Source organism: Rhinoderma darwinii, chromosome 10 (assembly GCF_050947455.1).
Source record: "Rhinoderma darwinii isolate aRhiDar2 chromosome 10, aRhiDar2.hap1, whole genome shotgun sequence".
Taxonomy (NCBI): Eukaryota; Metazoa; Chordata; class Amphibia; order Anura; family Rhinodermatidae; genus Rhinoderma; species Rhinoderma darwinii.
The window spans coordinates 78,120,946-78,136,611 of NC_134696.1; the positions used below are offsets into that span (position 1 = coordinate 78,120,946).

At 43.0% G+C, this 15,666-nt stretch overlaps 1 protein-coding gene across 2 annotated transcripts in view; it reads right to left on the bottom strand.

The window, feature by feature from the left end:
* Positions 1-15,666, bottom strand: part of NECTIN1 (nectin cell adhesion molecule 1) — a 238,333-nt gene that overhangs the window by 21,425 nt on the left and 201,242 nt on the right. For both annotated transcript variants that reach the window (XM_075840091.1, XM_075840094.1), the window contains exons 6-7: positions 11,600-11,747; positions 1,986-2,073 (exon numbers count right to left, since the gene is read on the bottom strand). In XM_075840091.1, the coding sequence (XP_075696206.1) occupies positions 1,986-2,073; positions 11,600-11,747 (236 nt within the window). The remainder of the gene's footprint in view (positions 1-1,985; positions 2,074-11,599; positions 11,748-15,666) is intronic.

The window sequence follows — 15,666 nt, forward strand, 5'->3', positions numbered from 1 at the left end:
AACCCTCGTCAGGCCAGGTGGTCACTGTTCTTTGCAAGGTTTCAGTTTGAGCTTCATTATCGCCCGGCCGACAAGAATGTGAGGGCCGATGCCTTGTCCAGGTCTTTCGAAACAGAAGACACCATTGATAGTCCACAGAACATTATCGATCCATCCATTGTCTCGGTTAATGCTCTGCAAATTGGGGACATTTTTCCCGGGAGGACTTTTGTGCGCATGGATGATCGTGGAAGAATCCTCCACTGGGGACACTCCTCTAGACTGGCAGGTCACGCAGGGTTACGTAAGACTCGGGATTTGATTGCTCGCCATTTCTGGTCGCCCACTCTGCCCAAGGATATTGTGGACTTCGTTTCTTCCTGTGCTGTATGTGCAGCCAACAAGGCCACCCACTCCAGACCTGCTGGTCTGCTCCAGTCATTGCCTGTGCCCAATGCTCCCTGGCAGCATATAGCGATGGACTTTATCACGGACCTGCCTCTCTCTGCTGGTTGCAGTGCTGTCTGGCTGGTGGTGGATCTATTTTCGAAGATGGCCCACTTCGTTCCTCTGACCGGTCTTCCTTCTGCTCCTCCAAGTTATTTATTCAACATATTTTCCGCCTGCACGGCTTGCCGCAGCATATTGTGTCTGATCGGGGGGTTCAGCCCTCTGCGGACTTCTTGGCGTGAAGTTGGACTTTTCTGAGGCCTACCATCCTCAGTCTAATGGTCAGGTCGAGAGGATCAACCAGATTTTGGAGAACTACCTAAGCCACTTCATCTCCATACAGCATGATGACACCAGCGAGTCTACTAGGAATACACCGTTCTGCATTGTCTACGGCCAGCACCCACAAATTCCTCTTCCGGTGCCTGATACTTCTGAGATTCCTGCAGCTGACTCCACATTTGGAGACTTTTTGCAGATCTGGCAGCAGACTCGATCCTCCACCCTAATGGCAGTGGACTGCATGAAGCGGAAGGCTGACACAAGGAGAAGAGAGCCTCCTCAGTTTCTTCCTGGCACTAAGGTCTGGCTGTCGTCTAGGAATATCCGACTGAGGGCACTGTAATGTAAATTTGACCCCAGGTTCCTCAGACCATTCGAGGTCCTGCAGCAGATCAACCCTGTCGCCTACAAGCTTCGGCTGCCTCCTACCCTCAGGATTCCCAACTCCTTCCATGTCTCCCTCCTGAAACCAGTGATCCTGAACCGCTATTCCAAGACTCCCAGCCCTGCAGTTGCCTCCAGTGGACCCTCGGACATCTTTGAGGTCAAGGAGATCTTGGACACCAAGAGAGTGAGAGGAAAGACTTTTTATTTGGGAGCCAGAGGAGAACCTCACTGCCCCTACTCTTCTGAATAAATTTCTCTCTCGCTCTGGTCCCAAGACGAGGGGGCGTAAGAGGGGGGATACTCTAATGTCCGTGGCAGCGGGCTGTCAGCTCCAACCTCCCCCTGACCGCCGCAGCCAAGAGTCGGCAAGCGCTGTCCCCAGCCTCCTCCTCAGGAGACGCCAGCGCTCGCGTCCACTCACCTCTGCCGGATCCCGTAGGGTGCGCGCGCACGCTCGTGCCCGCTCTTAAAGGGGCAGCGCGTGCACCGGACCTCATGGATGAACTTTGACCCGTGAGTACCCTGGACTATAAGAGGGGTCCAGCCCTCTAGTTGTATGCCTGAGCGTTGTTGTGTTCCCTATAGTTTGTCTATGCAAATGGTCCCCTAGTGTTTCCCGCTCCCAGTGTTCCTGTTCCTGTACCTATATCTTGATCTAGTGCCGTGCTTGCTGTAGTCATGCTGTGCTGGATACCACGCCTTTCTGCTTCTCCACGCCTGATGTCTTCCCGCTGCCTAGCTCCTGCCAAGCTACTCTCCGTGCTGCCACAGGTACCCTATATACTATAGACTCTGACCTGCGCCCTGTTGGCCAGCTGCCTTACCGCCAAGGCGGTACGGCCCAATGGGTCCACAGACCCTTTGTGACAACTACTTTGACCAAATACCTGAATATCATGAGCTGTTAGATGTGTCTTCATCTCTGATTTCTTCTTTGGTGGAGGTGCCGGCTTATGCGATGGAGGGAGGTCTACCCTAAAAGTAACAAAGCAACACATTACTCACATGTCAGGAAATATGGAAAATTGTATCCACAAATGTTCTATGTATAGGATGATTTACTGCAATGAGCAAATCCTGTAACTCAAAGTCGTGTGTCTAACTTGTACAGATGATCAGGTTTTAACTATTTGGCTGCTTTAGACTAGCGAGTGCTATCATATTGATTGGAGGAAGAGTATAAAATATGGAGGAACAATGTAGTACTTTTCTAACAGGCTGAGTTCACATTGTGCGTTTTTATTGCGTTTTCAAATGCAGCCTACAGAATCGCTTCTGAAAAACAACGTTTAAAAATGTTTCCGCTGTAATGTCGTTTTGAATTTATTGGTTATAGGCTGAAACACTTTGAAAAACGCATTGGTATTTAAAAATTGCATTTGATTTTTAGATGTGTTTCTTTAGGCTGCGTTTGAAAACGCAACAGAATCGCACAATGTGAACCCAGCCTAAATGTCCTTTTACTGAACTAGCATTGTCCAAAGTTTTCTGTTGTGCTTGTGCTTTGGTATGAATACCTTCCCTTTGTAACAAAACTGATTAGTGTTAATACAATACTGAGTTTTGTTACCAAGGGAACTTGACATGGTGAGGCGTGATCTTCTCTTTGCTCAGTCAAGTCCTCTGTGAAGTGATTCTTCTCTTAACACAATGAAGACTGATGGAGAGTGATACCCTTTGGCATCAGTTTGAGTCCCATAGAAATAAATGGAAACCATCATAATTTTTTTTTTTTTCATTAAAACCACACTGCAAAAAACAAAAACATAAGCCCAACCTAATGCGAGGAAAATCAAGCTGTCTGAGGTCATTTTAAAGAAAAACATTGCTGTGGACTGAATTTCGTGTGTATTTCGTGTGTATTTGTGCCTGTTATTGAGATCTCAATAACTAAGACTGGCTTCATGCAGCTGTCACACATCCGCATTATGGCCACAAAACCCTGTGGTTCTACTGAACTGAACATAGAGCACCACGAGGTTCTACAATAATTCAGTAGAGCTACTGTCCAATAGTAGGGTTCCCACCTATGTATTTTTTTGGGTTTTTTTGCTCTTCAAATAATTGAACCTGATGAAAAAACTGATGATAAATTGAAGATTTTCAATAGTTTTCATCAGTATTATAATCTATTACCCATTGACCCAATGAGGCTACAGGCCACAATCAGCCTATCATGCAGGCCAGGGTGATGATGTCACTGGATCACGCCGGCCTACGCAAGGATCCTGTCGGCATTGATTCACTCCGTGCATTGCAGGAATGAGGCCTAGGTGCCTGCATTAAAGACAGCTGTCTTAAATGGTCACCTGTATAAAAGACTCCTGTCCACAGACTCAATTAATCAGTCTGACTCTAACCTCTACAACATGGGCAAGACCAAAGAGCTTTCTAAGGATGTCAGGGACAAGATCATAGACCTGCACAAGGCTGGAATGGGCTACAAAACCATAAGTAAGACGCTGGGTGAGAAGGAGACAACTGTTGGTGCAATAGTAAGAAAATGGAAGACATACAAAATGACTGTCAATCGACATCGATCTGGGGCTCCATGCAAAATCTCACCTCGTGGGGTATACTTGATCCTGAGGAAGGTGAGAGCTCAGCCGAAAACTACACGGGGGGAACTTGTTAATGATCTGAAGGCAGCTGGGACCACAGTCACCAAGAAAACCATTGGTAACACATTACGCCGTAATGGATTAAAATCCTGCAGTGCCCGCAAGGTCCCCTTGCTCAAGAAGGCACATGTACAGGCCCGTCTGAAGATTGCAAATGAACATCTGGATGATTCTGAGAGTGATTGGGAGAAGGTGCTGTGGTCAGATGAGACTAAAATTGAGCTCTTTGGCATTAACTCAACTCGCCGTGTTTGGAGGAAGAGAAATGCTGCCTATGACCCAAAGAACACCGTCCCCACTGTCAAGCATGGAGGTGGAAACATTATGTTTTGGGGGTGTTTCTCTGCTAAGGGCACAGGACTACTTCACCGCATCAATGGGAGAATGGATGGAGCCATGTACCGTCAAATCCTGAGTGACAACCTCCTTCCCTCCACCAGGACATTAAAAATGGCTCGTGGCTGGATCTTCCAGTACGACAATGACCCGAAACACACAGCCAAGACAATAAAGGAGTGGCTAAAAAAGAAGCACATTAAGGTCATGGAGTGGCCTAGCCAGTCTCCATACCTTAATCCCAGAATTTATGGAGGGAGCTGAAGATCCGAGTTGCCAAGCGACAGCCTCAAAATCTTAATGATTTACAGATGATCTGCAAAGAGGAGTGGGCCAAAATTCCATCTAATATGTGTGCAAACCTCATCATCAACTACAAAAAACGTCTGACTGCTGTGCTTGCCAACAAGGGTTTTGCCACCAAGTATTAAGTCTTGTTTGCCAAAGGGATCAAATACTTATTTCTCTGTGCACAATGCAAATAAATATATATAATTTTGACAATGTGATTTTCTGTGTTTTTTTTTTAGATAATCTATCTCTCACTGGTAAAATTAACCTAGACTAAAAATTCTAGACTGTTCATGTCTTTGACAGTGGGCAAACTTACAAAATCAGCAAGGGATCAAATACTTATTTCCTTCACTGTATATATATATATATATATATATATATATATATATATATATATATATATATATATATATATATATATAAGTAAAGGTAATAAAACTAGAAGGCTTGTTTTCTGTTCTCTGTTTCAGTTCTCTATATGTGGTTTATAGAACTTCTATCTTTATTTATATGGCTAAGACATTATTACTGATTTCCTGCTGCCTTTTCTATACCAGTAATATGTTGAAAGATAGGCAGTATAATGTTGCTGAATTATATTTCAATGAATGTCTCTGCATGACGGCCTAAAATCCTGCAGTTTTAATACACTTCAGTGAGTTTACTTCTGGCAGTATGCTTTTGGGGACCAGCAATGATGTATTATATGTGATAGAACAATGCCAGGGATGTGAAAAAAATAACGTAGAAATGGAATAGTACGTTACGTAGTATATTAAGAAATTTGTCCCATAAAAAATGAATACGATTGGAAAACCTCCTTTCCTCGGACCCTCAATGTTGTACTTAAAGAAAAGCCATTGATAACAGCATCCTGGCACAAGTGGTACAGTGTAATACGTGTGTAATATACCCTGCGCTTTTCAGGCTAATAAGATAATATATCATGGAATGTACTTGGATACATTAAAGGGATTGTCCAGTTTCAACAAATGAATATAATTTTTTTGTATAATTCAAAGTTATATAATTTTCCAATAAACTTTCTGTATTTCATTCTTCATGGGTTTTCAAGATCTCCGCTTGTTGTTATTCACTATTAACAATCATTGTTTACTACCAGTGCATACAATTCTGTCTATGGTCATATGATGTACACACAGGTGCTGGGATCGTTACATAATCATGTGATGTACACACAGGGGCTGGGGTCATTACATGGTCATGTGATGAACACACTGGGGCTGGGATCGTTACATGGTCATGTGATGATATATACAAAAGGCTGCTACCAGCAGAACAATTCCCTTTACACCAACTGCTAATATTCAGTATATAAACAAATAAATACGTTTTATTGTGCTTCTTGAAGCAAAAGACTGACTACACTAATTTGTTTAAAATGAATAACAACACCTCCGTTTTGAATTTGAATTGACTGTGCACCACGTATGTGTGTATTATGTACAGTGCTGCTCCTGGCTGCAGTCCAGCTAGTCAGACACTCAACATGTGTGGAAGACAACGGAGGTACGTATATTGAATTAAAATGTAAGTATTAGAGCCCCCCCGACATGTTTCGCTGTGCTATACAGCGTCCTCAGGGGTTCAGGGGCTTAATGCTGAATATTGGCAGTTGGTGTAAAGGGAATTGTTCTGCTGGTAGCAGCCTTTTGTATATATTGTCATTAATTCCTACCAACCGCTGGGGTCTTTCTTTTTCATATGATGGTCATGTGATGAACACACAGGTGCTGGGATCATTAGAAGACACATCTCTGATACACATACTGTAACTGTAACGAGCCGTGCACCTGTGTTTCCATTACATGATCATGGACAGAATTGTATCCACTGGAAGTTAACAATGAATGTACCTACTGAATAACAACAAGCAGAGATCTTGAAAACTGTGAGGAAATAATACAGCTAGTATATTAGAAAATTATATAACTTTCAATTATACAAAAAAAAAAATAACATTAATTTGCTGAAACCGGACAACCCCTTTAAGAACTCCTATGGCATTGTATATTGGAAATGAAAATGTTATACTGGGACGAAACAGTTAAGAAGATAATGAGGCTTCTAAAGCTAACACTATTGCCAGTGGCATAGCTATAGGGGTCGCAGTGGTCACAGTTGCGACCGGACCCCCAAGCATGGGGGGCATGCAGGCCCCCCCGTTGCCACGCAGCGGGCTGATACAAACTTTGTATGTGCCATGATGCCAGCACTTCCTGATTACTGGCATGGTTTGTTTAGATGTCACAGTCACATGGTACACTGAGTGCACCATGTGACCATGACGTCAGGTGAGGGGGCGTTCCAGCCACTGTGGAAGAGCCGATGCGGAAGAGCATGGAAGACTGCAGGTGAGCTGCAGAGGGGGCCCGTAATGTATGTGTGTTATATTGTACTGTCTGTAGTATTGTACTGTCTGTCTTTGCGGTCAAGAGAGGAGAGGGGGGGCTTTCAATTACGGGCCCCCCTCTCCTCTCTCCACCGCAAACACAAACTGCACGACACAATACATTACAAACTGTGGGTCGCACTCCCCCTCGGGGGTCATGTGAAGACCTCCGGGGGGTCGCGAACCACTCACCGAGGTCCTGCTTCCAACTGTATTTGTGTCCTCAGGACGCAGATCCAATTGAATTTAATCCTGGAGCAAGGAACTGACGGCTCCTTCCTCTAGCATTCACTGTGCCGTGAGCTATTAGTGTTTTGTCGCAGACAGGCGCGATTTAGTGATGTCATCGCGCCTGTCTGCGCCGAATCACTCATAACACAGGGCTTAGATGGAGAAGGATCTCCTCCACCCGTCGTGGGAACAGGGATAGGTAAGTAACTTTATTATTTTTCTATTATGCACATATGGAGGAATTATACTGTATAAGGAAGGGGGCTAATATGGTGGCAGCTATGAGGGGCATTATACTGTATGGGGGGCTGATATGGTGGCAGCTATGAGGGGCATTATACTGTATGGGGCTGCTATGGGGGCATTATACTGTGTTGGGCAGCTATGAGGGACATTATACCATATGGGGCATGCTATGGGGGCATTATACTGTCTGGGGGACTGATATGGTGGCAGCTATGGGGGCATTACACTGTAGGGAGACAGCTATGGGGGCTTTATACTGTGTGGGGGCAGCTAAAGGGGGCATTATACTGTATGGGGCTGTTATGGGGGCATTATACTGTATGGGGCAGCTAAGGAGGGTATTATACTCTGTGGGGGCAGCTATGAGGGGTATTATACTGTATGGGGCTGCTATGGAGGGCATTATACTGTAGGGGTGTTATACTGTATGTGGCAGCTATGGAGGCATTATACTGTATGGGGCTGCTATTGGGTCATTATACTTTATGAGGGGCATTATACTGTGTGGGTGCAGCTATGAGGGGCATTATACTGTATGGGACTGCTATGGGGGCATTATCCTGTATTGGGGAATTTATGAGGGGCATTATACTGTATGGGGGCATTATACTGTGGGGGGGGTAGCTATGGGAGCATTATACTGTGGGGGGGTAGCTATGAAAGCATTATACTGTATGGGGGCAGCTATGGGGAGCATTATACTGTATGGGGGCAACTACGGGGAGCATTATACTGTATGGGGGCAGCTAATGGGGGACATTATACTGTGGGGGCGGCTATTTGGGGGAATTACACTGGGGGGGCTGTTGTGGTAGTCCATAGGCGCGGGAGGGGTCTTCTGGTGTTGGGGAGGGGTAGGGGGGCCCAAGTTGAATTCTTGCACCAGGGCCCATGAGCCTTTAGCTACTCCCCTGACTATTGCTGTGTAAGGTTTAGACAGCATAAACTTAGACTAGGCAGTCAAAAGTTGCATCAAATTTATCAAAGTGGTTGAAACTGTATGATAAATTTGGCGCATCTTGCTAGACATTTTAGACAATTTTCTCTTCCTTAGGGCATGTTCAGACTTGGCAGAATCCTCAGCAGCCTTTTTGTCCTTTGGTTTCTATCGCTTTTTAGGTAACTTCGTTTAGACATTGCGGAAAATAACAGTGCAGAATTTTCACTGTGGATTTGAGCTTTTGCAATACAAAGGCTGAAATCTGCATCAAGTCCGCTTTGATATCCGCCACGTCTGAACATGCCCTTAACTTTTAAATATGCAAATTTTGCTCTGCAGATTTTACTGCAAATTCACGGCAATTACGTCTGAACATGGCCTTATACAACCTCCTGGTTGGAGTTCACAAAAGTGTTTTTGCACCAAATTTTTTTTTTGTGAATTTGCTTTATAAATAGGTCTAAAACTTGATGCGACATTATGCACCAGTAAGGCACAACAAGGTCTAAGAGCAATCACATTAGTAAAGCTGCCCCACTCAGTTTTTTTTCCTTTAGGCTGGATTCACACGAGCACATTACGTCCGTAATGGACAGAACGTATTTCGGCCGCAAGTCCCAGACCGAACAGACTGCAGGGAGCCGGGCTCCTAGCATCATAGTTATGTACGACGCTAGGAATCCCTGCTTCGCTGCGGGACAACTGTCCTGTACTGTAATCATGTTTTTAGTATGGGACAGTAGTTCCACAGAGAGGCAGGGACTCCTAGCGTCGTACATAACTTTGATGCTAGGAGCCCGGCTCCCTGCAGTGTGTTTGGTCCGGGACTTTACGGACCAAACATGCTCGTGTGAATCCAGCCTTATGGTTAATGGGTAAATGGCACAAAAACACCTGAGGTAGTATAATAACAAAAAACTCTGGAACAAAACCACACATTTGACTAAGCCAATATGTGAGTTAGAATATGTTAAATTCCATTCACTGACATATAGCTCATATTGAGGCTGCTGTAAAATACTTCAGTTAAAAAATTATCACAAAATGTATGTGGCCTTATATAAAGGGTTTTAATTTGACAAATACATGACGTTAGGTAAAAATGTCACAAGCTTTGACTGGAAAATGGTCAATGGTTTCTGGAAATGCTTTGTTGAGCCCTACCACTGGCTGAAATAAGAGTTAGAGATGCTGCGCCATATGTACTCACCTTACAGGGCACCCGTCACCAGCATGTCACCTATTAAACCAGCAATACCTGGTGGAAGTAGGTGATAAATCTTTTTTATGTGACCCATAATTATATTTTCAGTAGGCTCTGTACCTTTTAGTATTCCATTTTTTACTGTTCCCATGCCGAATGCTAATGAGCATAAAATAGTCATTATCTTCATAGAAGAATCATATCTCCATCAAAAAGAGTCATGTCTTCATTCCTCAAGCCTTTTCAAGTTCACCCCGCCTCCTTAATTCTGATTGACAGCTCCTCGTCTCCTCCCAGCACACACAAAATCCTGCACTTGCACATCGATGTCCTGTTCTTGTGTGTGCGCACAACGGGACATCATAGCGGCACATGCGTAGTATCTAGATGAAGCAGGGAAGGGTGTGGGACCATACATGACGGGCGCATGGACGCTATCTCAGACGAGATTTTTGCATTTAGGGCCGGGCAGTTAACATGATTGCAGTAATTGTCCTGTGTTATGTTCCTTCTGCCTTAGATGATGACCTTATATCTGCACCTGTCAATCAAATGACCTTACTTCTTGTCTCAGTGACTACAGAATCTCATCCCCTAGCAGATCTAACTGGTAGTCGCAAACAAGAATTCAAGTAGGTTCCTAGGTAAGAACAGGGCAGAGAGGCTCCACCAATCGAGCAGGATTCAGGCATGGATCATGGCTTCCAGTCTTGGGCTAAGGCTCTGTTCACATCAGAGTTTTCCCTCTGTACTTTCCAGCATCATAGTTGTCATGGCTCCATTAAGAACAGATTCCATGACGGCAGTGTATTATTTCCCCAGTTTGATCTAATGATTAGGTAAAAATCATATGGTTGTGGAGAAGACAATGGGGGGAATTTACGAAGCCCTACACACCAGTTTTCTGGCGTAGGAAAATCTCAATTTGCGCAAAAACTTTGCGACTTTCTAGTTTTTATTTTTTTTTAAAGTGGGTAGGGTTTAGCTGGAGGTGGTGGCACCACCATGGCTCAACAAATTTACTATAATTTATGCTAAAAAAACTGTAGTAGCTGGAGTAGATTTGATTTTCTGCACACGGACAGCCAGAGATGTGTCTAATTTATTAAGAGGATGGCGCCTCTTAATAAATTAAGCACGTCTTACTGAAACTTTCTGTAGATTAAGACTGGCATATAAAACACCAGTCTTAATATATTGTCCCCAATTACTTCTGTGATACACATCATCGTTCTATTTTTCTACGACGCATGGGGACCGATTGATGCAATTGAGACATTTGCCTTTGTATTGCCTCCCATAGTTCTATCACAGTTAGGGGCAGTTCACACAGAGTTTTTTGACACGTTTATTGACACGGAAACCGCGTCGGAAAACGCGCCAAAAAACGGCCGAAAATGGCTACTATTGATTTCAATGGGAGGCGGAGGCGTTTTTTTCCCGCGAGCGGAAAAACCGGCTCGCGGGAAAAAGGGACATGCCCTATCTTCAGGCGTTTACGCCTCTGACCTCCCATTGATATCAATGGGAGCGTATTTCACTGCATTTTTTGCCCGTGGCGTTCAATGGCCGCGGTCGAAAAACGCTGCGAAAATCAGCGTGCAGGCAGAGCAAAATATGCCTTGAAATTCCAAGCGGAATTTTGAGGCAGATTGCAAAAAACTCAGTGTGAACCCAGCCTTAAAGATCCACACGGCACGCAACAAAAACATTGATGCAAATGTACTTGATCCAATAGAGATTTCTTTGCTTAGGGCAGCACGTAAAATATTGCATGACACTATTCTTTCAGCATTCCCAAAATAAAACAGAATACTTCAAAATACGAGATAGCACTCCAAAAATGGTGGAAAAAAGTGGATTTATTCACCACATGGGACGTTTCAACCATATTCAATGGGACCTTTCTTAAGCAAAGGCCCCATTGAGTAGGGCTGAAACGTCGCATGTGGTGAATAAATCCACTTTCTTCCACTGTTTTTGGAGTGCTGATCATATTTTGTAGTGTCGTGACTACGTATCTAGGTCACTGGTCACGTGTCCAAACGAGAATATTGCACCCTACTCCTACTGGTAGAGAAACAGCGCTCTTTTTTTATTACCTTTTTTAAAAATAAACAGAGAAAAGAAGAAGCACAGAATTTTACCCAAATCACGATTCTGGAATAGGGTTTGTAAGGGATCACAAATGTGCAGTTGTACAGTATAACACTCACATATCACTGTCTGTGTCTGATCGCTGTTTCTGCTTTTTTCTTCTCGCCAGAAATGCACTCACTGCTGCCGTAATTATGAGTAAAGCTGCCACCACACCCCCGAGGATCCCAAGTAGACTTCCGGACAGGCCCTGAGGTAGAGGCTTATCTGAAACAAGCAGCATTGAGTACAGAGTTAATAAGTCATATAGTAAGAAACACTCCAGAGCTCATCAAGCCATTATCACTACTACTCATATATTTCTGCCATTAGTACTCTGGAATATTTAATAAACTTGTTGCCATCACCCAGCAATATTAACCCCTTCAGGACCCAGCCTGTTTTGGCCTTCAGGACACAGCCAATTTTTTCAAATCTGACATGTGTTACTTTATAATTTATATGTAAACTCCAAAAGCAGTTTTGTTAGAGGCTGGGTGATGTTTTTTAAACCAACATCCCCCCATAATTTACCCTGCAGGCAACTCCATGACTATATGAACTATACAAAAAAATTGGAGCATGTAGCCTAAAATATATATGAATATAACAATTTAATTACACAAGACAAACACTTTTAAAAAACATATAAAGACAAGAATCTAGTACAAAAAATGGGTTATATTCGAGCGAGACATAGAAAATGCTGGATAATATGTAAAGATAGAAAGGCTGTGATACGTAACCGCAAATCGGTTTTAAACCCAAAAGGGTTCCATACTGATTAATTCTAATACCCTGTAAACATTTGCGGCTGGTAAAGGGGGAAAAAGAGAAATTGTCAGTGCATGGAAATCTCAGTCAAAAAGCAGCCTTACCCATGGTAGCAAAGTAGTTAAGAAATGCTCGCTCTCCCAAAAAGAAAAACAGCTCTCCCAGAAAAACAGCGGGAAGCTCCGTAACGGCCCCCTAACTCCTCCCTGTCCCTCCTCCACCTCTAACTTTCCCTACGAAGTTAACCCTTTCCCTCCTAGGGCTGTCATGGAGGCTTCCCTCCTAAGCCCTGCAGGCTGCGTCCAGCCTCGTCTTTCTATCTAATCACTTCACACTCTGTCTGGCAACAGTGCAGATAGAGTCTAAATAGAGCGTGTAGCGAAACCAACATTGGCTACAAATTTTAACCGTTGCGTTTGTCGTGTGTGTCCCTATGGACATTCTTAATAGCATAATAATAAAAGTTACATTTTAATATTATCAGTTAGTGGTTGGGAAACTGGCTTACAGTGTGGGCACATTTACAGTACTAGGCACATTTATTTTCTCTTGTGAACTTCAATGCCAGACACAATCCATGGCAGGTGTGGTGATGTTTTAGGAAGAAAGCAGTCGTGTTTTTTTTAAGACCTGAACAACCCCTTTAAGTCAACTGGCTATTCATGTTTTTTTTTGGGGGGGGGGGTTTCACAACAACTAACAATCATAAAATGTTTTCATGGGCTGCTTTTTATGGAATTTCTTATCAAACAACTGGCTTAGGCCACATGCACACGACAGCAAAAAACCTCCATTTTTGCGGACCGCAATTGCGGTCCACAAAAACGGAGCCATTCACTTTCATTGAACACTGACACCTTTCCGTAGCACTACGGAAGGGTGTCAGTGCCATGGAAATGTTCCGGGAATTATGGAACATGTCCGTTCTTTCGGATTTTGCGGGCCGTGCTCCCATACTTTGTCAGTCAGCGGCCAGCCATGCCCGCAATCGCGGGCCGTGATTGCGGGCACGGTCGTGTGCATGGGGCCTTACTCTTGAGTAATGATTAGAAAAATTATCATATTGTGTACACAAGAAACCAGATAGCGGATCAGTTTCTAATAAGGGCCCTATGTTGCCCCAGGCACTGTAAGCTACAGTGCCTTGGTTGGCACGGGCACATATAAAAAAAAAGAAAAAATTAAATGCATGCCCCTCAGTAAGAGGAGTCCAGTACATGAGATTGACACACAGCGCAGGAAAGGTACAAACACACACACACACACACACACACACACACACACACACACACACACACACACACACACACACGTACTGACGCTTTCCAGTATCAGGACTCACGACGCTGCCTGCACCCTCCCTGCTATAAGACCACTCAGGGATACTGACATCCTCAGATAACCCCAGCCCACGACATAGGAGGGAGCATGGCAGTGTTGGGCCTGGAGCTAAGTAGTATGACAGAGTGACTTATCAACTCCTTTGGGAATTTGCGTCTGAACGAACAGCACCCCCAACGGCAGCATAAAACCAACCCCCAACTCAACATCAACCCAGTCCTGCCACTGTATGGGGTGTTATCCAGTAATGATATGGGGTGTTATCGGTATGACGGTATGTGGGTGTTATTCAGTTACGGTATTGTGGGTTTTATTTAGTCACGATATTGTGGTGTTATCCTTCCGCAGTATGTTGTTCTTATCCAGTCATGGTATGTGGGTGTTATTCAGTCACATCCTGGTGGTGTCATCCAGTCAGGGTATCCTATTATTATTCAGTCACGGTATGGTGATATTATTTAGTTACAGTGTGGGGTGTTATCCAGTTACGGTTCTGTGGTATTTTTACTTCACAGTATAGTGGTATTATTAAGTAGTTGTATGGTAATACTATTTATTTATAATACTGTGGTGGTGTTTTCCAGTCACTGTATATGTTGGTATTATTTATTCACTGTATGATAATATTATACAGTCACAGTATGGTGGTATTGTTCAGTCACGGTATGGTGGTAATATTCATTCACGGTATGGTGGTGCTATATAGTCACTGTATGTTGATGCTATTTATCCATTGTATGGTGGTATTATTCAGTCACGGCATGTTGATATTCTTTATTCCCTGTATGGTGATATTATCCAGCCACAGTTTGGTGGTATTATTCATTCATGGTATAGTGGTATTGTTCAGTCAGGATATCTTGTTGTTATCCAGTCACAGTATGCTGGTATTGTTCAGTCACGGTACGGTGGTAATATCCATTCACGGTATGGTGGTGCTATTTTGTAACTGTATGTTGGTGTTATTTATTCATTGTATGGTGGTATTATCTAGTCACTGTATGTTGATATTATTTATGCACTTTATGATGGTATTATCAAGTCAAGGTATGGTGGGTTATTCCTTCTCCCTAGGGTGGTATTATTCAATTACAAAATGTTGGTATTATTTAGTCACGATACGACAGTATTATTTAATCAATGTATAGTAGTTTTTAGTCAATGTATGACCATATTATTTAGTCAATGTATGGCAGTGGTATTATTCTGTCACTGTATGGTGGTAATATTTAGTCCCTGTATGAATTATTATGTGAGGGTAGCACTAATTTACGAACATAGATTCCAGATTCTGGTACAGTGTAGTGTACCCTGCATTTCCTAATAGAGCTTATGAGTCTTGGGAAACACAGTCCACACCATTAAACACCAGGCAGCAAGGTCATGTGTAAATCTCAATGAGAAGCATTTACATTTATCAATCGTGCCACTGATAAGAATTATATTTACTACATCACAATTGATGATCAACAATGAACTATGTTTTTAATATTGATCTCCTTTATTAACAATCACCTATTATCATTACAATTGATCAGAATCAAACAAGTGAATCATGGTGATAATTGGCAAATGTAAATGGCCCTTTAATGGGGGCGTATCCAGGCTCAGTACCTGGGTCAGCGTGAGCTGTAAATATGTCCGTATTTCTGCTCTATAGTTTATTGTTTATATTGAGCGTTTTACATTTAAATATACACATGGTTTCGATATTAATAATAAATCACTTGACGCTAAAGTGCATTCCTCAAAGCATTTTAACCTTCGTAATATCCAATATTTCCCTAGTATAAGTGTTAAAAATTTAATTGTGAATGATTCAACAATATTAGCAATTTTCATAACAATTCTCAGAATTATGTGTGCACGCTATATCTAGTCATAACAATCCTTGAAATTACATAGCAAAGCAGCTATGTTTATAGTAAAATGACTTTTCTCATTGTTAGGAACAGATACTCAGAATATGAGAAACATCACAGATATTAAGAATATGAGGAACGCTTCTAATGCTACGAAATTAATTTCATTC